At 39.7% G+C, this 22,957-nt stretch overlaps 1 protein-coding gene across 2 annotated transcripts in view; it reads left to right on the top strand.

The window, feature by feature from the left end:
• LOC148411744 (poly [ADP-ribose] polymerase tankyrase-1) overlaps positions 1–22,957 on the top strand; it is a 63,738-nt gene that overhangs the window by 28,803 nt on the left and 11,978 nt on the right. The window contains exons 1-14 of one of the 2 annotated variants that reach the window (XM_088434963.1): positions 3,823–3,949; positions 4,155–4,191; positions 7,484–7,559; positions 13,319–13,413; positions 14,864–14,930; positions 15,030–15,216; positions 16,591–16,712; positions 16,791–16,882; positions 16,990–17,068; positions 17,656–17,827; positions 17,989–18,068; positions 18,912–19,057; positions 19,171–19,336; positions 21,547–21,766. In XM_088434963.1, coding sequence (XP_088291089.1) covers positions 3,892–3,949; positions 4,155–4,191; positions 7,484–7,559; positions 13,319–13,413; positions 14,864–14,930; positions 15,030–15,216; positions 16,591–16,712; positions 16,791–16,882; positions 16,990–17,068; positions 17,656–17,827; positions 17,989–18,068; positions 18,912–19,057; positions 19,171–19,336; positions 21,547–21,766 — 1,597 coding nt within the window. In that variant the 5' untranslated portion in view covers positions 3,823–3,891. Of the gene's footprint in view, positions 1–3,822; positions 3,950–4,154; positions 4,192–7,483; positions 7,560–13,318; positions 13,414–14,863; positions 14,931–15,029; positions 15,217–16,590; positions 16,713–16,790; positions 16,883–16,989; positions 17,069–17,655; positions 17,828–17,988; positions 18,069–18,911; positions 19,058–19,170; positions 19,337–21,546; positions 21,767–22,957 lie in introns of those variants that run through there. The other variant, XM_088434962.1, reaches the window with a different exon arrangement.

Raw genomic sequence — 22,957 nt, forward strand, 5'->3', positions numbered from 1 at the left:
AAGGGTCACACAGACACACACTTAAGATCATCATTCAGGAGACAGCGAGCCTGTCCAAAATGCGGGTTCTAATTTTTCACTTTTGTCTGGAGTTGTTGGTTGGTAGTGTTGAAACAGTTTACGCTCATGCTCTGGTGTTAATAAACAATCTCTTCTTTGCCCAGTGCCACAATTATTATTCACGTTGTGCAACAAAGTCATAATGGTAAAAGTTATAGTTCTATAGAGACGAATAACGTTTTAAGTATGAAACACCCTGACCGCAAATTGCTTCCCTTCTATGTTCTAAGCTGATTCTGATTTCCACTGGCTGACGGAGGGATCCCATTTGCATCCGCGCACATCCATATGCACCCTCCCCCCCGCCCCAAATCCAATCTGTCAACGTGCAGCAAGGTAGCGAGGATGTTAACACATCGTTTCATCACGGCAGCGGCATCTGGTCCGATTTCCAATCATTCCTTTCCAGGAAATGTGAACGGTCCGTTTCACCTCATTAGTGCATTGTCAGTGCATTCAAGAAGTAGGTGGCAACATGGCTCAGAGGACGGAGTGGGTCCCATAAGAACCACCTTAAGAAAAAAAATACAATCGGTCTTTAGTTTTATTGCAGATTTCATGCTAATTGCTAACAAAGTATTTTACAGCATTATGAGCTGGCATTTAATGGATGGGATCATTTAAAACCTCCATGGTGCAGTTTTACTCTCAGCTGTATCATATAGTGAGGCCCAATAAGTATTCGGCAACTTAAAACATTTGCAATTTCAGCAATTTAAAAAGATATGAGAGGTTGTTAGTAAGTTTCCATCACACACATCAAGAGTACCACGATCATCTTTTTATATGGCTGAATTGCTCAATACGTATCGGCCACACTGTATATATTGCAACACATTTTATGTCTAGATTTTCTGATGGCATTAAATAAGAAAGGAAACTTAACACTAAAATGACTTTTTAAAACTAAATAGGAAAAAGCCATTCTACACAATTATGAATATGTGTGTATGAGAGAGTGTGCGAGAAACTAATTGCTGTAGCCGAAGGGACACAGCGAGTTCAGTCATTCATTATTTCCCTCATTCATCCTTTTTGCCTGCTCAACATTTGGAGTTGAAATTAAAATGTTGTGTGGATTTACAGTACTCATGAACTCTACCTTTGCAGAAATTGTATCTTTTTTCAATTGTGATAAAAAATGTTTATTTCACAGATTCAGCGCCACTCTTTATACAGATTAAAAAAAAAAATCAATCTATTTGAAGTATTAACTTTTATGTTGCAAATCGTCACCAATATGCCTAAAATTTCTAGGGCCAAATTTGGTAAATTCCAAAGTGGTTGTTTTGGAGAAAGATGGAATTTGCCCATATTCCTCTGATATGAAATAACGTAAGCAAATACATAAATCACATTCATTTTTAAAAACACAAATATCTTTTTAGATTAACAACTGTCATAACGATGTTGGTTTAAATCAGTCACCCATTTATTTGGATCAATGATTCCTAACCTGGATTTATGTAAGTTCTTCAAGGGTGCTGTGGGAAATTACCCAATTTCACTAAAAACTCATTCAACCCCAAAGACGTATTTTTATGTCCTAAAGAGTCCACTGCGGTTTACTTTAATTAAAGTGAAGTAATAGCCTTCTTAAAGTCAAATTGTGTGTAATCTAATGAGCCTGTTAACGAAACAGGAAAGGCCAGTATGTCCAACCACCAGGTTACACCTGAATTGAACTGTTTCACCGTTCAAACGGCTTCCAAACTATGTCATCTAATTTAGTTTCTTGATCTCTCCCTGCTCATTTCTTTTTTTTTATATTCATAGTTTTGAATTTTTTTTTTCTCTTGCTTCCCCTATCTGCCGTCACACCGTTCCGCCCTCGACCGGCTAACACCAATTATACTGTGTCAAATCCATGCATGTCAGCTTCCAGATCCCTAATCATCTCTTCTCTCTTTCATCTGCAAATCCTTTGTTCCCCTCCCACCTCCCCCTTTCCCTTCTCTGTAACCTCGCGCCTCTGCTACCCTAGCCGTCCGTCTGCTACATAAAGCTCATCCTCCTCATTCTCTCCTTATGTAGCTCCATCATATTTGACTCTTTCCGTTTCATAGATAATTTTTCAAAGATTAATTCACTTTTTCAGTTCTCTATTCTGTTCTGCAAATGTGCAGGAAAGTTTGGATTGTTTCCTTGAGGCGGTGTTTTGGAAAGGTCATTAACATAGTCCAATCTAAAATGTTGGCGATAGTAAACTGTGTAGTGCTGTACACTGAGTGAATTTTGGAAACAGGTGCCTATGATACTATATGAATCCATTCATAGCGTTGTTGCACCGCAGACGCTCAAGTACTGTTAGATGTATTCCTAGAATTGAACTGAGGGATGAGGAAAAATCCTTTGGCAGTATCGAAAGAATTTGCCAACATAATTACAATGGATTACGGTTGTCTTACGAAAAAATGTACATGTGGGCAAAACAATGCACCTGCAAGGAAATTTTGAACATCTTCAAAATGTCCGTGACAATGGCGAAAAGTAAGACTAATCACGGAGACGTTGATGACTGATTCCGCATCTTGACGAAGAGTGACGAAGCGCAAAATTCGCTATGTTCACCAACATGTGTAGCTCAGTGTGATTGTGGCTTTCAGTGGCATTGCAGTTCCTTGAAAGTTATGTGCAGGGACTATCATTTGCATGTTGACTAATCTGTCCACTACCAGCAAAAAAAAAGAAAAATAAATAGAAGAAATAGTGTGAGCCTTGATTGAACCATTCCATTGACCCCAGAATCCAAAATCGCACAGTCCTGGAATTGAAAAGCCTCTTGAAATGTTGAGTGCACAAAATTAATTGCAATGCTCCACGATTTAGTCTTCACCTTTTTAACCAGTGGATAGAACTACTTGCTCATTTTATTATGTTTTTCTAGTTTGAAGTACAGTGTGTTAAATTCGTACTGAATTGGGGTACTCTTAGTTTTCTCGGGGTGGGCGAGCACTGATTCCAAGTATTGGTTATTGGGCTGAAACTTGTTGCCTCGTTTCAAGGTATTGGTACTTGCGATGGCAGATGGTACAAGTATCAGCCGCTCACTTGAGCAGTTGTATGAAATTACAAATTGTAAGAACAGAAAACGCATCTGCTTATCACACTTACTAGGGTTTAAGTACTTGGTATCTGTGACTACTCGTACTGGTAGCGGGGAAAAAAGTGGTATCGCACAATCCAAGTTTTCACACTTGACTATCAGTCATTTCGTATTTACATCTATTATCTATTTGCAGTTTTTGTTCATCGTGTTCATGTTTTTTTTTTTTTTTCTTTTAGTGATTGGTTCAGCCCTCCCTTGTATACATTTTATGCTTAATCAAAACAGACTGGTTAGTATTAAGAAAGCTCGGAGATGCATTTGGGCGCTCACCTCCACCCAAGACCATTGCTACCAATTCATTTCTTTTTGCTGACAATGCATCATGGAAGAGGCCTTTAGTCTACATACAAAAGAAGCAAGTAATGATGCAGATTCCCTTGCACAAAGTACATACGGGATGTCGATTATGTTATGATCATCAGAAGGGAGAAGGGTGGGCTTTTGGGAGGGGTGGGGGTGCATGACTACGAGGGAGCGCGTACTGGAGAGAGGCTAAGCGAGGTAGGGGGAGGGGTTTGTTTATCTCTGTTGTGTATCCTGACGGTAACAGCGCCTACGGAGCCCACGGGGGGGTTTGAGACAAAAGCAGGGAGACGGCGCGTGCGAGGATGGGGGGATGATGGGGCGCGATGGAGGACGGTTAGCGATACCAACAACGAAGGGGGACACGGGGGACGGACTCACGGATGGATAGCGGCGAAGCGTTGCTCCTCGCCTAAACAATGAACGCGCTGTGGTCGCTGCCGGCAACGTATCGTCACGGCAACCGGAGCCAGAGGGGTGCGCACTGAGCGGGAATGTGGAAGTCGAAGAGAGCGAGGGGGGCGATTGAGAGAGCGCCTTCTCTCAAGAGACAGACAGATCCTTCCTGTTTGTGTGTGTCTGTTTGTGTGTGTGCCTTTGTGTGCGTGTTCTTAGCATGTCCACACGCGGTTGTGTGTTCGCGACCAGTTGACTGACACCATGATCTTCTGTCACCATCTAGGCGAATACAAGAAGGATGAGCTGCTGGAGGCAGCGAGGTGAGTACCAGATACTCTTTTGTTTTCATTTCTACTCCTCCTCTGTCTCTTCGCCTCCTCCCGCTTCCTCCAACTTTATGGCATCCTCGCATGATGTCTCCTCTCCTCCGTTTGACGCCCACACTCACATCCCTACATCCTAATCATACTTTCTTCCCCGACGTTTTTTGTGTCCCTCATCTTGTATCCTCCCTTTTCTCCCTATCCATCATTACTTTCATTTGATGCCATCCTCTTTTCTCCTCCCTATTGCCTCTTCCTCCACGTTTTACCGTTTGGTTTATTCTTTTCGTTTAATGCCTTAGTCTTTGACTTATGTCTTGCGTCAACGCTTGTTGTTTTAGCGTTTGCGGGGTTTACATGTAGACATGTATTCATTCACGTGGGTGGTATCTTCCTTCCAGTTTGATCGAAATAGCCAAGCTGCATGTGTGTGTGCATGCACTGTCTTGACTTGGACTGCAGCTATTGTAGATTTTTGTATTTGCACATCCTACTAAAGATCGAGTCAAACAATCAGATATTTGGATAAAGTAATAAATATATTTCTATGCTTGGTTAAATAACAATTATGATTTAAACACATTTCCACTCAGTATATTTTTTTAATTGTTAGATTTAATTTATTAACTTAAATTTAAACTGTTATCTCAGTATCTCACTATCAATATCTATCAGCATCTCACTATCTGGTTTATTAAGTGCGGGTGGTTGAAAAGTCACCAATTTCAGCCAAATCATTTACATTTATTAGATGACTTTGAGAAGTAATCTGACGGCTCTCACCACCATATATGGGGTTGTTGAGTGCTGCTAGCTCCATTAGCATATAATGCTGCTTGCTGTTGCTAGCTGCTAACATTGCCGTCACCATAGCTGACAAGAGTTCCCGTTAAAACAATGTCAATTTTAAGTTGTCTTTTTTAGACATCCTTAATTAGCATAACTAGCAACTGAATGTGATTTCAGGATGGTGTTTTGTTGTTGGCTTTGGTGATGAGTCAAGTCAGCCATTACACCACAACACACTGCCAGGGTTTACTTCAGAATAAAAGGTTACCGAGGCATCGATGTCCATATGTTATTTGGGAAGGTAAAGTCGATTATAAGTTGACCTTCTCACTGCATTGGCACAGCGTTACTGTCATGCATAGCAGGAACACTGTGTACATTAAATAAATGGGTACCTTCAACCAAAAAAAATTAATCCTCAAGCATATTTTTTAACCAAGGCACTTGAGTTACTCGAGGACTTGTTTTACCCTTAGGCTTGACGTAAATCATATGTACATTTTAAGATGGTTTTTCTCTGATAGGAGATCTTGTTTTAAAATCGTTTAAGTAAAAGACTAAAACCTCAGTTCTTTGATTGTGTTGAACATATAATACAGCAATTTAAGATCCGCCTCTGGTGGTCAGCAGTGATGAAATGGACTTTTTATCAAGATGTTCTTTGAATAAAAACGAAACAATCACAACTATTGTGCTAAATAAACTTATGAACCCCATTGGCAAATCCTTTAATGTTTACATTGATCTCAGTCTTTGTCCGACAGCTATAAAACGGCCGATCTGATTAACGTAGTCTAGCATGTAAACTGCATATCAGAATAGATCAGGTCACATGTGAACAGGTGACCACAGATCTTCAATTGGAACAACTTCAGTCTGAATCATAATAAGTTCTGATGTTGAAGTAGCATTATTTCTAAAATATTGTACAATAGAGATTTAGGCATATATTGAAAAGAATGAAAAAGTGCAGCTGTACAAAAAGTAATGTATTTGAAATTGTATGCATATCTCTTACATAAACAAGACAAGTTCTACATTTGACTCAAATGCATCAGTCTAGACCAGATGTTTTTCAGTTTATGTCATTAAGTAAGAGGTGTTTATTGTGCATGTGGTTCTTGAAATCTGAAGACTGTCATTGCATTCAGAACAAGATGTGCATGAGCACTTAACAGAACACTGGAACATTCTGATGTGGCCTTAAGTAACTTTTATAGTTACTTAAGCGTACTAGTTTGATTGTTATTGTTAGAGTTAGTGAAGGTGGGCTCTGTCTGTTGCGTGTGTGGTTCTTTCTCTTGTATCTCCACCATAGTGTGGGTGGTTGAGCACTATATTATGGGGTCAGCGGGCTATTTCGCCATGTCATTCTAACAGCTGAGCCACAAGCTGACCTCACTAATACATTTCTAACAGTATTTCGGAGCAACTTTTTTTCTCTCTTTTTTTTTTAACTTTAATAGTTTTGGAAACATAACTCCCACACATGGCTTATGGGATAACATTGTCTCTCAGCTTTTTATGTCCCGCGTATCATCACTGCACAGTGGCATGGAAGTATAAGTGGCGGCTTATAAAATGGTTCCAACTTAATTAACTGACACAGACAAGTCAGAATGATTCGTCTCACTTTCTTTGTAATTTATTAGCATAAAAGAATGCATTATGGCTCAAACACTTAACACTGGATGTGAAATTATGCATATTATAAGTGAATGTAACTTTGACAATGCTCTTTAAGGCTAACATCTGATAGTTAATCTACTTCAAATAGTTGCATTCATTTTTACCTCTGTGCAGTTTAGACACGTTCCCCTGTTAATTTTGGCAGGACGGTCAATATAATAAATTGAGAATAAATGAAAATCAGATGTTAAATATCTCAGCTCATGTTGTGGAGGCATCTGGCTGTTGTACCTGAGTGAAAGAAGGAAGATGCTTGCTAATAGCTTTTGTCTTGAGATGATGAGAGGAGAGTGATTGAAAATTTACAGCAGATGATACTGCGTGTAAAGGTGGGTTTTAACATGGAGGGGTGACTGGATTTTGAGATTAGAGACAGAAAAACAAAGCAGAAGAGTAAGAATGGAACAAAATGACGAGGTTAATGAGCAAGGCAACAGCTAGTTTCTTCTGATAGATTCTTTTAGCTGTCTAAGGATTCCTAGTTTGATTGGTGGCTGCCATGGCAACTATTTCCTCTGGTTATCCAATGACAGGGCAGTAAGGCCACAAACCAGGAAACCCATCAGGAACATGAACGTTATCCTCATTCTTCAAGGCCTGTCTTCTTGGGCAGATTTTTTTGCTGTATGCACACAACCACACACACTTGCAAATCATGTCAGTTTGCAAATGAAAATTCTTCGCTTCAGTCCTTCGTGCTGCTTATCTCATTGTTCACTCCCCACACCCATCCATGCTCTCCCGCTGAGGTACAGCACTAATCCCGCGTGGTGGCGGATGTTCTCTAATGTGTGCGCATGTACATTCGCAGGAGTGGGAACGAGGAGAAGCTAATGGCTCTGCTTACACCGCTTAACGTCAACTGCCACGCGAGTGACGGCCGCAAGGTAAGAACAAATCTTTGCCACACGCAAAGAAAATATGGCCAAGCAGCGACAGGAAACTCATTAGGGTGACATGGCCATCCACCTGCTGTGGTCTTCTTATTGGTGGTTACTGCAAATGCTCATGTTAGCGGCCACAGGCCTTGATACTATCAAATTATCCAATCACCAGTGAACTTTAAAAGCCTTTTTGGCTGTTAGGAGCTGGAAGTAGTCCCAGATTTCTTTAAATGATAGTCAAGGGACATCCCGGGACTGGGACAGAAGGAAACACAGAGACAAACAGTGAGCCACCCACCCTGTGTTGTGAACTGTGCAAGACTATAACACGTTCTGAGGTTCCATAAGAAAGATAAGGAAGACACTGCTTATTACAGAAAATAGGAGGAGGGTGTGCGCCCGCAATGAAGACCCAAAAAGAGAAGGGATATAAAGGGCTCACTCCCATTCACTTAAATGGAACTGCATCCATTATCATCTTCATATCGCAACCACTGATGTAGCAGTACATTTTGGAGAAAACAAAAACATACGGTTTTACCACAACCTATCCTCAAAGAAGGGCTTGCTCTTATTCATTTGAATGGAAATGGCACTGCATGGGCGTACTTCACATACATTTTCACCACAAGCTTTGCCCTTTCATACACCAGTATTGTAAATATGGTAAGGTATTGTTGTAACACACAGCACAGGCCTGCTGTACAGATTAGATTTGTATGTCTCGGCCGGCTGTTTCTCCATTGATTAAACCCAGGGATACATTTTCGTCTATGTGAGAGCTTCTATGCGCTTGATTTACTGCGATATGTGCCACAATGATAGTGTAGCCGGCGTCGTAACTGCTCACAAACACTTTTACCACAACTCATCACATCACTCTTCTTGGGAACTACACAAGGATATCTTTGAACTATTAGTCAAATCTAGTTTCCACGGTTGAGTTACTTTAGCAGCTTAGTGCCAACTTGGTTGGCAGTTCAACAACTGAAACAACTCACCAGATACGCCAACTTCCTCACTCCATGTTTTCCAAGCCTGCCCGCTTTGGCTCAGTCCCGTCGGGTATTGTAAAGCAGCTGTGTATCATTGCCCATACCTATGAGCCCCACAGACTGCAAGGATAGTGTACTACATTATTCAAGTCTAGTCTGTTTGGTTGGCTTGCATGGCCAACTTAACTTCAACGCCGCGAACCTTATGAGGAAAACTGAACACAACCTCGTTGTTAGTAAATGTCAATGTCAAAGTGATGCCATAAAAGCCCAAAGGAGCTGTCGTCTATAATTATAGGTACTGAAGAGCTCTTGATAATGGTCGTCTATAGCCCACTTGCATCATATCACCGGCGTACCCGTAATTGTGTGACAGCATTTGTGCAGCACCTCATTCTCCAGCAAGTGGGCCTATTAGCTACATTAAATGTCCTCCAAAATCCACAAAACAAACAAAAGGGATCACAAAGGGAAACATAAAGTCAATGGCGCTGAAACAGACAACTGCAATTCTCCAGCGCGGTATCCGTCCAGTCCTAGCTTGTTCTAAAATGACCTCACGCCACATTTCCATAGCTCTTTAAATTGTTCTGACTAAAAGCGACCAAGCAGAGTAGATGGAATACATTTTCACGCAAGTGCAATTTTATCCTTGTTATAGTCTTAGGGGTAAAATTAATGGCTTGATGGGGATTACTTTCCACTGCTAACATGAATTATGGAGAAAATCCTTCTTAATGTGCAAAGATACATTGTGAAATATAGATGACACTTGTCATTCTCGGCCCCACACTGAATAGTCACTGTGATGCTCATGTTCTCATATATATTTGTATTGTATGCACAATAGGTTTTCCTTCTTAAACACTAACACTAGCAGACCGTTTACGTATTGTATTTATTTCTCTGCAAACACATCCCATGTTTGAAATTAAATATCTATTGAATTAGGATTCTCTTGTTTTAGCGGAAAGCGTCTTTGTGCCAGAGGGATTGACAGCCAGGTTGAGAAAGACAGAAGAAAAACATGGCGCTCGAAGACATGTTTAAATACTTATTATGAGTGCTTAGCTTCCAAAGAGCACCATGACAACAGACAATGTTCTTTGTAATGAAAAAGCTCTTTGCATGTCAATCATTTTATGGAAAAGAATTCGAAAAATGGGTGTTATCCAAGCTAAAAAGCTGGAAGTAATTGGAAGAAGGGAAAATGGATGCCACGGCAACCCAGATAATTCATTTCTGATAGGAGTGTCCCTATCATAGTTTTTTGGCACGTGAGTCATTGGTTTTAAGGATCTCCTAATACCGAGTCACAATCTGATACCTTGGCAATGTATTTAAACAAAACAAAAACTGCAGGGATTTAACTTTCAGGAGAAAACAGTTGAATTTTTTGCCTTTTTCCTGACGTCGTTGATCATACTAGTAACTGAATCTTAATACATTTGTTTTGCGTCTTCTGCTTTTTTTCAATTTGAAACAATGACCTGTTTTTGAATAAACAAATGCAAATGAAAACTTGTTTTTTAAGTGTGAATAATGAGATTGTTAAACTAGTTATTAGTTGCAGCCCTACTTGCATAAGTTTATTTTAATGCAGAAGATCTTGTTTAGTTGTCTTTTATTTCCTGAACATCTTTATTTCATCATTCAGGCCTCAAGCAGTTAAATGGCTTTGTTTGTTTGTTTGTTTTATTTTACTTTGTGGTTGTTGCTGACAGCACACGTGATGATATGTTGTTCCCTCGCAGCACAAAACATAATTGAGCCAGTGATTGTTCACGCCCCAAGATACTGTACATCACATAGCATTGTTCTGGCACCTGCTGACAGCTAGCAGTCATTGTTGTCATGGCAACATCTTGGCAGATGCGTTTAAACAATTAATTTGAACAATTCAGTGCTGCAATAAAGGAGGAAGTAACTGTAATAGTTTGTCATTCATATATTGAGTAATTGCCATTTTCAGTCACTATCTTAGAATTCTTTAACTTCCATGTGCATGTGTGAGTCATCACAATGTTTGTTTCTTTAGGGCAGTGAATGGATAGTTTCACAGAAAGGCAGAAAAAGAAAACTTAGCCAAAGCCTACAGTTCGCATCATTTCCCCCGTCGCCTTTATTTGTACGCGCTTGCCTTCCTACACCCTTTGATTGCTTGCACAAAAGCTTTTAGATGATTAAAAACAACAAAGTAGAAGGGCCCTTTTTCATTGCTTTTGTTCGCTTGCAGTCTCATGATGCGTGTGTAGTTGAAGTGTCGCGATGCAGCGTGCCATTTAGGTTAGTTGAATCATAGCATTATATATTTCATTTTTCATACACAAAGCAAGCCTTTGTCCCCTGCACATAATGCCAGCGCCGGAAGAAAATGTCAACGCTCGCTATTCAAATATCTGTTCAAAAGTCATTTACAGTTGCACTTGTTCTCACCCCGTTTTCTGAGGATATTTATTTTCTGCTTACGTGTTTCATAAATCCCTGTCTGGGTTGTTACATGTGTTATTATTGCAAGATGAGAGCACATAATGTGATCTCATCATGCAAAGGAATTGTGTTAACAGCTTGAGCTGACCTCCAGCCAGCTGTATTGGTGTAGTGGCAGAAATGTTGTGCTTATATAAACTAAACACACGCTCACAATCCTGCCATGCTATTTGCCTTTTTTCCTTTATTAAATAACAAATACATGCACAAGTAACAGGCTGTCCCGATGGCGTAAGGCACCTCGATTTTAACACACGCACAAGTTAATGAGCTTAAACTTCTCATTCTGACATTGCCATGATGCAAGAGTACATGCGTGGTGCTGGTAGCTAACACGGAAAGATGTACTCACTCAGAATCTGATGAAATCCTTACGCACGTTTGTACATGCTTGGTTTACCAATAAGGAATCGGGCACGCACGCACGCACATACACGCTAGCGCAATGACGCCGCATCTACAATGAGGATGATGACTAACGTTCCGCTCCTTACTAACGCTTCTGTCGCATCTCGTACATGAAGGCCTAGGCCCAGCTCTCCCTCACAGCCTGCAGTTACTAAACACGATGCATATTTTAACATTTCATGTCAATATTGGGCATAAAATCCCCACTCGTTACGCATTCCAGCATATGATGGCCGAGTTCCCATCCAGTGTTGGCAAACATCCCCCATATAGTCACTTTTCATTTTCAGATAGTGACTACAAGAACAATGCTGCTTTGAGATATGAGTTTAATTTGTTCATTGACCACATTCAAAATGCTCATGTCCTAACTCTTTCAATCCCAAAAGATATTTTTAAATTTTTAAGAGCCGACACATTCATCCCGGGTATTTATATAAATTTTTAACAATCAAAAACTGACCAAAAATAGCTGGGTACTGAATCAAGAAGGCTACTTAAGTAATCTGTCACTTCAGGAAATTCAGTACTAAATTAATTAATGATTTTATACATTAAAACAATCAATTACTTGTGGTACTTAAGTAACTAAGTTCAGAAAATATTCAATTACCTAAATACCTAAGTACCTAAAGTAATGGATTACTTACTTATATTACCTAAAGTAATCATTTATTTTATTGCCTATTTACCTAAAGTAATTAGTACTTCAGTAATTAAAGTAATTTAGCGGTATCATTACTTGTTATTAGTATCAGTGACTCAAGAGTTGAGTACTCACTGGTAATTGGTCATAATCCATTCCAGCTCTAAAAAATACACATTTTTTTCTTAATGTTATTAAACAAGGACAACTAGTACTTTGTAATTACTATACTTTCTAAAAACATTACTTAAAGACAATGAAATAGAAATTAAAACACGTTTTTGGAACATTATTGCAATTTCTTCCTTGGCCTCTAGGAGGCAGTATACTGTTAGTATCTTATTATATTGTTGGCTGCCATGTTGTTGTTCAATCCTTTGCCTTAAGGGTTAAAACATTACAACCTATGATCTAATTAGTGTTAGCATTAAGTTCAAGGGGCCTCACCTGTATTCTGTCTTTTGTCATGTGATCTTCATAGGCTGATTCTTGATTGGGTATTTGCTGAGCCCTAAGCAAAAAATGACCACCACCTGACAGAGATAAAAATTAGTGGATTTTTCTGCTTAATTTCATTTCCATTAATCAGAATGTTGTCCTCAACTTAGTGTAGGCCGTATAGAACATAATCCTGTAAAGAAAACATTTTTGGCTTGATTTTCCCTTTTAAAACTTTCCATTGCATTTCACAGTAGAACATCGTGTTTGGCTATGAGGTGTTGGAAATCAATAGGGTTCTCATTTTCATTCATTTAATGTTACCCAGGATCGTAATTTTAGAGCGGCGGTAAAATGTGTTTTATGCAATGATTTTCATCACTTTTTAGTTTTAATGAATTCTATTTTTTCTTTTGTCTTCCAGTATTTCAGGTAGTTGCTTTGCTTTTGGGAAGAATGACTTTTAGTGAGACAACGCTCAGCCAGCTGAAGCGTCTCATCTGTGTGCCCTCTTAAAGCATTTATTACTGCAGCTTTACATCACTTTTATGGTAGAAGTCTATTCTTTATCACTGCAGTCTGGTTCAGGCGTGGAACAATAACTTCCTGACCGCAGAGTTTTGACGTGACAAAACACCTGGCTGAGTGATCCTCCCCACGTCAGGATTGGAAGCCGTCATGCGCCAATGCACGGATGCCACTTAACATTTGTCTCTTATTTATGTCCTTGTATGTCTCTCTAACACCCTCCTCCCGCTCACCTTGCGCTCTTTGTATCTCCTCAGTCCACACCGCTCCACCTGGCTGCAGGATACAACAGAGTCAGGATAGTTCAGCTCTTACTTCAGCATGGAGCAGACGTTCACGCCAAGGACAAGGGGTACGGACAAGTGGATACTAGTCAACAATGCATTGAGATGAACTTATGGTGATATTTATCAGGGTTATGTCTCCGAAAATGAAAATGGAGCTATTGATATATTCTAATTCCACACTTGATTCGCAGTTGGTTTTCCTTTTCCTCGCGACGCATCTCTAACCTCTTAATTGAATCAGCTGGAGACTTCATATAACATCTCCGTTGTAACATTCCTGTGTCTGAACAAGGATGAACTCGGACATTGGTTCAGTCCACTTGCTTATTTTATTGAAAACATTGCCAAAACAACCTCAGCTAACACAAGCTTCTGTTAGCCGCAAGAGGCACTGGCTGCTAACAGCCTCATGACTTCCGCCCTCTAGCTTGTCCCGTTATGGTTATTATTGTAAGTAAGAATACAGCTGATATAAAAATGCACACCTGTGTGTCAAAACTCAGCTAATGTGGCTGATGGATCAATCTTCCTTGAATGGTGTTGAATGAAGAAAAAAATCCAACATTTTAAGTAACAGTTTATAGAAACCACCCATACTTTTTTCCTTCCATTTTTGGGGGAAAAAATGGTGGCTTATTTTTGGGAGATTATGGTACTACATGGAGGTATGTAAAAAATTGTAGAAGTTATGGCAATGTGAATTTTGCCAAGTTGAAATCCTTAGATTTGATTAAAACGCATTTAAACACGTTTTGGCACGTTCATCTTTAAACCATTCGCATAGTCTACCAATCCCTTATTTTCATAGACTTCAATTAGAATTTGAACCTTTCGGCTGCTGGAAAATAAAAGTTAAGAACTTAGGAGGTTGTTTTCGGAGAAATCCCATGTTGAACATCTCTGTTGAAAATTGAAAATTCGTATTTTTGGCAATATTTCGGTTTGGCTGGCAGTGAATGAGTTCAAATGTCCACATCGTGCAGGTGCTCCACTAGCTAGAATAAATTGACTAAAATCTCGTCATTTTCATAGCAACCTCAACTTTTTCCTGTTATATTATTGGACAAGCCATGTGGCCCTAGTGCTTATATCAGTGTTATTGTGACTTCAGAGCTTGCACAAACTTTGCAGCTCTTTAATGATCATGGTCAGACAACATTAATTTTAAGACCAGATGTTATTACGCAGCCACATTTGGTTAACTATGCTAAAAGCCATGAAGCCTAAAAAAAAGCCCCATACTTCCTACCTCTTACTTTGATTAGTCAGCTCATTTTCCCCAAATGTTTTGCCCATTGCCATAATTTTTTTTTCCCGAGCGATTCTATCACAAGTATAATTTTTACCATTTATTGTTCATATCTCATAGATACCATAAGTTATAATGAGCAGTATGGTAGAATTGCTCATTCCTCATTTTCGCATGGTAGAGCATCTTTCCAAAATGGAATAAATGATTTTTTTCAGGCTACACATGCATTTCTAGGTAATTTATTTTCTTTTTGTGCGTTTCAGTGGTCTGGTGCCGCTACACAACGCCTGCTCCTATGGACACTATGAAGTTACTGAGTTGCTGCTAAAGGTGATATGAACACACATTTGAGTAGCCATTGTGGAAAACGATACCAAGGCTCCTTGATCAATATTTCCAAAGTCTCAACTGTTTTTTTGTTTTTTGCAGCATGGTGCCTGCGTGAACGCCATGGATCTTTGGCAGTTCACCCCGCTGCACGAGGCGGCGTCCAAAAACCGTATCGAGGTTTGCTCCCTACTGCTGAGCCACGGTGCCGACCCTACCTTGCTCAACTGCCACAGCAAGAGCTCTGTCGACATGGCACCCACTCCTGAGCTCAAGGAGAGACTCTCATGTGAGTGTACACTCACTCTAAAAACAGTTTTGACTCAAATTGTGCCAAAAAGGAACTGGCTCAACTTTTTGGGTTCTTTAAGCCAAACTTTTTGGTTTATTTATGCATCCCCAAAATGTTGGGTTAAATCGGTGCTTCTCAATTATATTTTGCTAAGCCACCCCTAGGAAAGAGACTGAGTTCTTTAGACAAAGCATTACTGAGTAGTAGGAACTAAATTAAATAATTATGAGCCTACTTTGGTCATTTTAGGTCAATGTACAGTTATTCTCATACATTTTCACAACTGGAGTATTTAAACCCACAAGCGCATATCTTACCTGCACACATGACTTGCATCCCCATTATCATTCTCTAGTAATTGGCAGACATATACAGTTGTGCTCATAAGTTGTTATGCAAACCTGTGAGTACAACTGTGCGTGTGTAGAGAGAAAAAAGTGTTTTGTTTTGGGGGTTTTTTCGCTGTAGCGATTCATAACATTGATGTAATAGTTCAATAATTGCCTTGAAGTTTTGATTAGGACCCTCTCAATATGGATTGTTTTAGGCACACTATTGACAGGAAAAGATACAGATAGCAGATTAATTGGCTGATAATTAAAAAATATATATATAATGACTAAAATAGCATTTGTTTCCTCCCAATGCATTTAAATAGTGTCCAATGATATGTTTACACAATTGACCCTTTGTGCAGTATTTTGACCAATCCTTTTATCTTTTATTTACATCAAAGAGAATGCATTGAAATAAGACCCTAGGAAGCTGAAATTTCACCCAAATTGTGACGTGTAAAATTCAACATGGCATGACAACTTATTATTTATTATACTTATTATTATCACACAACCAGGAGAGTGCCATCCCTTGGCTAAAATAATGCCATCACTATTATTTGGACACAACTGCTGTAAATTGTTGGATAAAGGTAAAACATTAAAATAATGGGCAAATATTTTTGGCTGATGCTTGAAGGGCCCTATTATTGATTGGTTATGTGGCTTAACATAAGCTTGACTCTGTGTTATGTCTTTATGTCTATTGGCTCATTTATGCTCAATATTGTAATATTTTGGGCCCCTGAGGGCGACTTCTCGTTTTCGCTCTTGTTGTTGGCAGGCACAAAAACTTTGAAGTAAATGTGAAAAATTGATACCCTGCAGAATCATTGCAAAGCAAAAATACCGTCTGGAGGTTTTTTTTTTTTGAACTCCCATTTTTTTCAACTGTTTTGTTAAGTTGTGTTACTTTTGTTTGTATTCAGTTTTGCGAGAAACCAGAAAGATGAACTCAATCGTTGCTTGGAGTTATAAGAAAAACTTCAGTTTTTTTTATTCTGCTGACATGTTGACAATTTTTGTGTGTGCGTAGATGAGTTTAAGGGACATTCACTGCTTCAAGCCGCTCGGGAAGCTGACATGGCCAAGGCGAAGAGGAGCCTGGCACTGGAGATCATCAACTTCAAACATCCTCACACACATGAAACGGCGCTGGTAAGACACGCAACGATTGCATTGCACACGCTGTAGGCAAGTTCATTATGTGTGTTCGTGTGTGTGTGTGGTTTTCAGCATTGTGCTGTAGCATCGCCGCACCCCAAGAGGAAACAGGTGACAGAGTTTTTAATCAGAAAGGGAGCCAATGTTAATGAGAAAAATAAAGAGTAAGTCCAGCACAATTAGAAAAAAATGTAATTTGATCATGATGTTGAGAAGAAAAAAAAAAATGTGACCATTTTTGTTCGTTGTGCCTGTTTTTCCCCTATTGTAGTTTCATGACACCTCTCCATGTGGCGGCAGAGCGCGCTCATAATGATATTATGGAGGTGCTACAGAAACATGGCGCCAAGGTACGGTTTTATTCATTTTACGATGCTTTTATTCTATTTACTTCCACCTTTTATTGTGTTGGCAAACCACTCAGACTGCTTCTTATCTGAACATATTAAAACTTAATGTTCCAATTGATTTCATTTTGTTGTTTACTTGCATGCCTGCAGCTTGAGAATCGTTTGAAGGCGGCTGTTAGCTTGTCGATCACCAGCAATGCAGTGAGCTTTGTTCAGGGATGGCCATTAGAAAGTGACGCCTTTGTGTTAAATGGTTTTCAATGGATTGTAAATATTCTATATTGCTATAATAACTGTACACGTACTCCTTAAGTAAATGCAAGTTTCATGTCTATGGCATTGGTCCTTGAAGATAACATTTAATAATGTAATTAGTTTCTCAAGCTAGAAAGGGCGTGCTCACTTTTGTCAGATATCGAACTTTTTGCATGTTTCAAAATTATTGGCAGTGCTTTAAACAACTATTTCCATTTCTCCGGTTACGTTTTCTTAGGTTTCTTTTTGTTTGTTTGTTTGTTTTTGTTGACATTAATGCAATGAAAGATCCAAATAAAAGCCTTCCATATCTAATGCTTTGTTTCATTAAGGTGAATGCTCTGGACACACTGGGTCAAACAGCATTGCACCGTGCCGCGCTTGCGGGCCATCTGCAGACCTGTCGGCTGTTGCTAGGATACGGGGCAGACGCCTCGCTGGTGTCGCTGCAGGGCTTCACCGCTGCTCAGATGGGAAATGAGGCTGTTCAGCAGATACTCAATGGTATGCCGGTCGTGTTGCGCTTTTCGTTGCCGTGCAATGCCCAATTCCAACAGGAAAATAAAACTGGCTCACTTTTGTTATTGTTCAGAAAACGGAAAAACATGGGATTTATGAATAGTTTTTTTTGTCTTAACCAGCGCATGCAAATGTTTGTCTTACAGAAAATGTCCCTGTCAGAAACTCCGATGTGGACTACCGACTTCTAGAAGCTGCTAAAGCTGGAGACCTGGACACGGTCAAGGTTGTATTTTGTTCTAGATAATGTCATTTACAAAGTTTATTTCATTTCTTCCCATACACTTTGGGCACAGGCTATGATTTTGACTGAAATCTTGATATTTCACAAAGATAAAATATCGTTTTTCACTTCTAACATGAAATACCAGTATCATTTTATTATCGTAACATTTTTCAATTTGTGTCTTTCTACTTAACTTTCTTATCAGCTGAAACCTCCCGCCAGCAAAGGCTTAGTGTTCCCTGATTGATAACAAAGATTGCCAGGAAAGGGTTTTCTTTTCAGAAAGAATCAGATGTGATGGGTACAAGAAGGGAATAGTCGCAAACTCTTGGCTAGTTTAATTGTGAATGTATCGGAAATACTAAAAAAGACAAAAAGCTTTGATCTTATTTCCCATAAATTTCGGGGTACCGTCTAACTGATGCGGTCCTTTCATTTCTGAATCAATCCAAGCAGGACACTTTCTGCCCTCTCGATATTTAATTTAATGATTCTGTCTTGACGTTTTGGCTGCGGAGCAAAGTTATTTTCGATTCTTTGCCTGAGTCAATTTGTTCCATTTGTATTCTTTGTTTATTTTGATGTTAAATTAGCCCTTGTTTTGAAAGGGGAATGAGAAAAAGAAAGGTCTCATTTGCTATTGTACGGCTGGCTATTGTGTTTAGGGTGATTATACAGTCAACAAGTATTAATTATTCTGCAGGAAATAATGAATTACTGTGATTTCTCTTTGACACCCCCCCCCTACCTCTCGTTTTCTAACGCATACATTTGAGCTTGACACCAGCGTGTGTATTTGTTGTACAAATTAGAGAAAAATAAATCATCCCTCTGTCCCTGCAGTCACTGTGTACGGCTCAGAATGTGAACTGCAGAGATTTGGAGGGGCGCCACTCCACCCCTCTTCACTTTGCTGCTGGCTACAATAGAGTGCAGGTGGTGGAGTACCTGCTGCACCACGGAGCCGACGTGCACGCCAAGGACAAGGGGTATGACACTAAGTCACAAAAATAAACATTACTGTCACTATTGCAGACCTTGCCACGGATGAGATCATCACTGTAAATTAACAGAGGCTCAATAATGTGTCTGCTTTTGGCAGCGGTCTAGTTCCCCTTCATAACGCCTGCTCGTACGGTCACTATGAGGTTGCCGAGCTGCTGGTCAGGCATGGCGCTTCGGTCAATGTGGCTGACCTGTGGAAGTTCTCGCCGCTGCATGAAGCTGCTGCCAAGGGCAAATATGAGATCTGCAAACTGCTGCTAAAGGTGAATGGAAAGAAAATGCAGCAATTCATTGTTGCATTTAACATTACTAATTTAATAGTACATCCCACAAATGGATACCCTCCCACAAAAACAGGGTTTAAATGTTTTACTTGGTGAAACTACTTCACTACCTACATCAAAGATCTTATTTTGGAATAGTTTATTTAAAATAATTCACATTTTCCTCCTCAAAACATTTCTAGGGTATCAGATCAGGACTGTATCGTTAGAGCCTCAAAATCAGGTGATGAAGAATGTGCGAAAATATTGATGGGAACATCCAACAATATGTTCTATGGATCTCCACTAGGCTAGACACTGTATTCTGATTCATTTTTCATCGGTTACGCACAACAAAATCTACGGGGGCGGCCATTTTGCCACTTGTTGTCGACTGAAAATCGCATGATGATTATCACGGCTTAGCTTGTGAATGTCACATGACCAAATTCAGAAAACAGGCGTACCGGAATTGGACCTTAACTGAGCCCTGAACTACTGTGATTTCATTTTCGGTCGGCAGCAAGTAACAAAATGAGCGCCCCCTGAGATGGATAAAAACTTGCTGATTTTGCTGCTTAATTCATTTTCTACAAACGTAAAATTCATGAGAATGCCGTGTTTAGACCAGCAGGTGAGCATAGAATAATTGTAAAATTTAAAGACGAGTCCTTAGAATGTTATTCCAGATGGCTCACTATTTGGCTTCTGCTCTCTGATCCAAGTCAGGGCAAACAGTTGTATAATACCTGGCAGTCACATCAGTCTGAATGAGTAATGCAAACAAGTGGAGCAGTTTCTCCTCCCAATGTGTTTTTTTGTTGTCGCTTTCATAATCACCGACAGACAAGCTTACATCACCACTGCAATGTTGCCATATGGAGCCGCATAAATTATTAGAGCAAGAGAATTCAAGCAGGGCATACATGGGCAAATACACGCTTGTCACAACAGGAAATGTTGTGCCTCAAGACTTGTTGTTTTGGAAATGCTTCATTGTCCTTGAACTGTGTTCTTGAGGCTAACCGCAACATTAAGGAGTAAAGATTTTTTTTTAAGACTGGAATAATTTTTGTATGATCTCTAAGGGCACACATCCTCACATTTATTTTATGTTAGCTTTCTGGTCCGGTGTGGTTGCTGTTTACCACTTTTATTCTACTTTCTAAATTCCTATAGGCACATCTTCGGCTTCATTTTCCCTAAGCACAAGGGTACACGCACATTCACGCTAGCAATGCGTGTGTGTTAATCCGCTTGACTCTAAATGTTTGAGTTCAGCAGTAGGTTTTCTTTTGTTGCCTCTGTTTGTTGTTGTTTTTTTTTTGCATGTTCTATTTTGTGTCAAAGTTGTGCTTAGAATAAAGCCGCTTCTTCTACTTGCATCACCACAAGTCCACTGTGGGGGAAAATGCTGAAATACATTTGGGGATATCGCAGTTATGCAAAGCTTGGAAAAGTTCCAGAATTATGAAATCTTGTTTTTCCATGTCTGGAAATCAAATACAAACACAGAAGTAATTCTAATTGACAAGCATTCAGTAGAGCGTAGACATGGAAAATAGATGGAGAAGCATTGATGGAGTTAGCAGGCTTACTGGTCTTAAATTGATATTGCTAGTTTGTCATTTGGGTTAACTGAATAATCATCCTGAATCCTAAATGGCGGCTATACATCTGATCATTTGTTTTTCCATGGTGTCATGGTGCAAACTGTCCATTTAGAATCCTATTTTTTCACTCAGTCCTTTTGTGTCCTCTGTAAAAAGAATCCTGAATGTGTTTCTCCTCCCATCACACTTAGCCGTTAAATCCGTGATTGCCTCCCTGACTGCTTTTTAAATGCGTTTCTTGATATACACCCCGAACGGAGAATCAATATTAGTGAGTGCTAAATTAGCATAGAAGCAACCAGAAAGTGGGATGAAAATATCTTTGCAAAGACTAAAACAAAAATGTATTCATATACTACCATTTTGTGGCCAGACATGTATTGCCCAAAGGAGTAGTCCCCTAACATTAGATTTAATGAGCAGATTTCAAAGTGTACATATAAATAATACATTAAAGGGATAGGAGGCATTTGAGCGAGAGAATTTTACACGGATAATGTACTTGCCTCTTGTGTATCCATTCCCTTCATGTTATAGCTAGCCTAATTTCAGTGTTGATTTTTTTTTTTGTCATTCCTTTTTGTATTCTGTCCACAGCATGGTGCAGACCCGAGTAAAAAGAACAGAGATGGAAACACACCCCTGGACCTGGTGAAGGACGGTGACACGGACATCCAGGATCTCCTGAGAGGGGATGCGGCCTTGCTGGATGCAGCCAAGAAAGGCTGTCTTGCCAGAGTGCAGAAGTTATGCAGCCCAGACAACATCAACTGTCGAGATACGCAAGGACGAAACTCCACCCCTCTGCACCTTGCAGGTAATAGTCATTTTTGTCAGCCTCGAAAGAAGTGTTAGATATTATAACTATAATATATTAAAAAAAAAACGGGCCCCAACTCCAATTAGGCCCTGTTTCTTAGTGTTTTGTCCGAATGAAATGAAACTTTGGTCATAACTAGTTTATTATATTCAAAACATCACATCAAAACACTAGGGTCTTTGGCCTTTTTTTCTCCATTCTACAGCAAATGTTCTAGATGGCCTCCATTTAGTTCCTTTCATTTATTGAGGCGCAGCACGAAATTATCCAGACCATCTACTCGTCGCTCATGAGCAAGTTCTGGTTCCAGCAAGTTGTCACACCTCAAACCTGTCGCGAGATTGGCTGAAAGAGAACTTGGGAGGCCGAGTGATCAGTCTCAAGACTGATTTTGAGTGGGCACACCCCATAGCCCGGACGTAAGCCCCCCCCCCCCCCCCCCCGATTTTTTTCTTTCTTTGGGGCTATCTTAAGGACAGGCAGGGAAACCCAGAACCATCACGGAACTCAAGAAAGCCATCAGAGAGGAGATGAGAGCCATTACCAATTCAGTCTGTAAGAACGTCATGGACAACTTCGTGCTGCGTTCAAGAAATGCACGGAGCTAAATGGAGGCCATCTAGAACATATGCTGTAGAACAGAGAAAAAAAGGCCAAAGACCTTAGTGTTTTGATGTGATGTTTGGAATATAATAAACTAGTTATGACCAAAGTTTCATTTCATTCGGACAAAACACTAAGAAACGGGGCCTAATTAGAGTTGGGGCCCGTTTTTTTTTTGGGTCACCCTATATATGTTATAAAAAAACATTGTAAACACAAGTTTACTTATCTTCACTCCGACACAGTATGACTGACCCTTCAGTGTGGAGTGAGCATGTCAGTTATAAAAGCCGTCGCGACTAATTATCAAGAATTAGCATCTCCCGGAATCCATCAAATATATTGAAAACTACTCCTCATTTTAGCGACCCAAATACGCACGTTTTCAGGCCAAAAACAGTGGTTTATTTTAGCGCTTCAAAAAGGATGCAATGTCCCATCCAGAAGAATTCTGACCAGAAACAAGAACAGCTAATGTGTGCAAAAGCTTCCTTGATATGTGTTGATAATGTGTCAACCAGCAGTGAAGGAATACAGATATTTTTTTGGGCTGACACTGTGTCGATGCGAAGTTATAACATGGAG

Source organism: Hippichthys cyanospilos, chromosome 15, assembly GCF_059441005.1.
Source record: "Hippichthys cyanospilos isolate Australia breed blue-spotted pipefish chromosome 15, RoL_Hcya_1.0, whole genome shotgun sequence".
In the NCBI taxonomy this organism is placed as follows: Eukaryota; Metazoa; Chordata; class Actinopteri; order Syngnathiformes; family Syngnathidae; genus Hippichthys; species Hippichthys cyanospilos.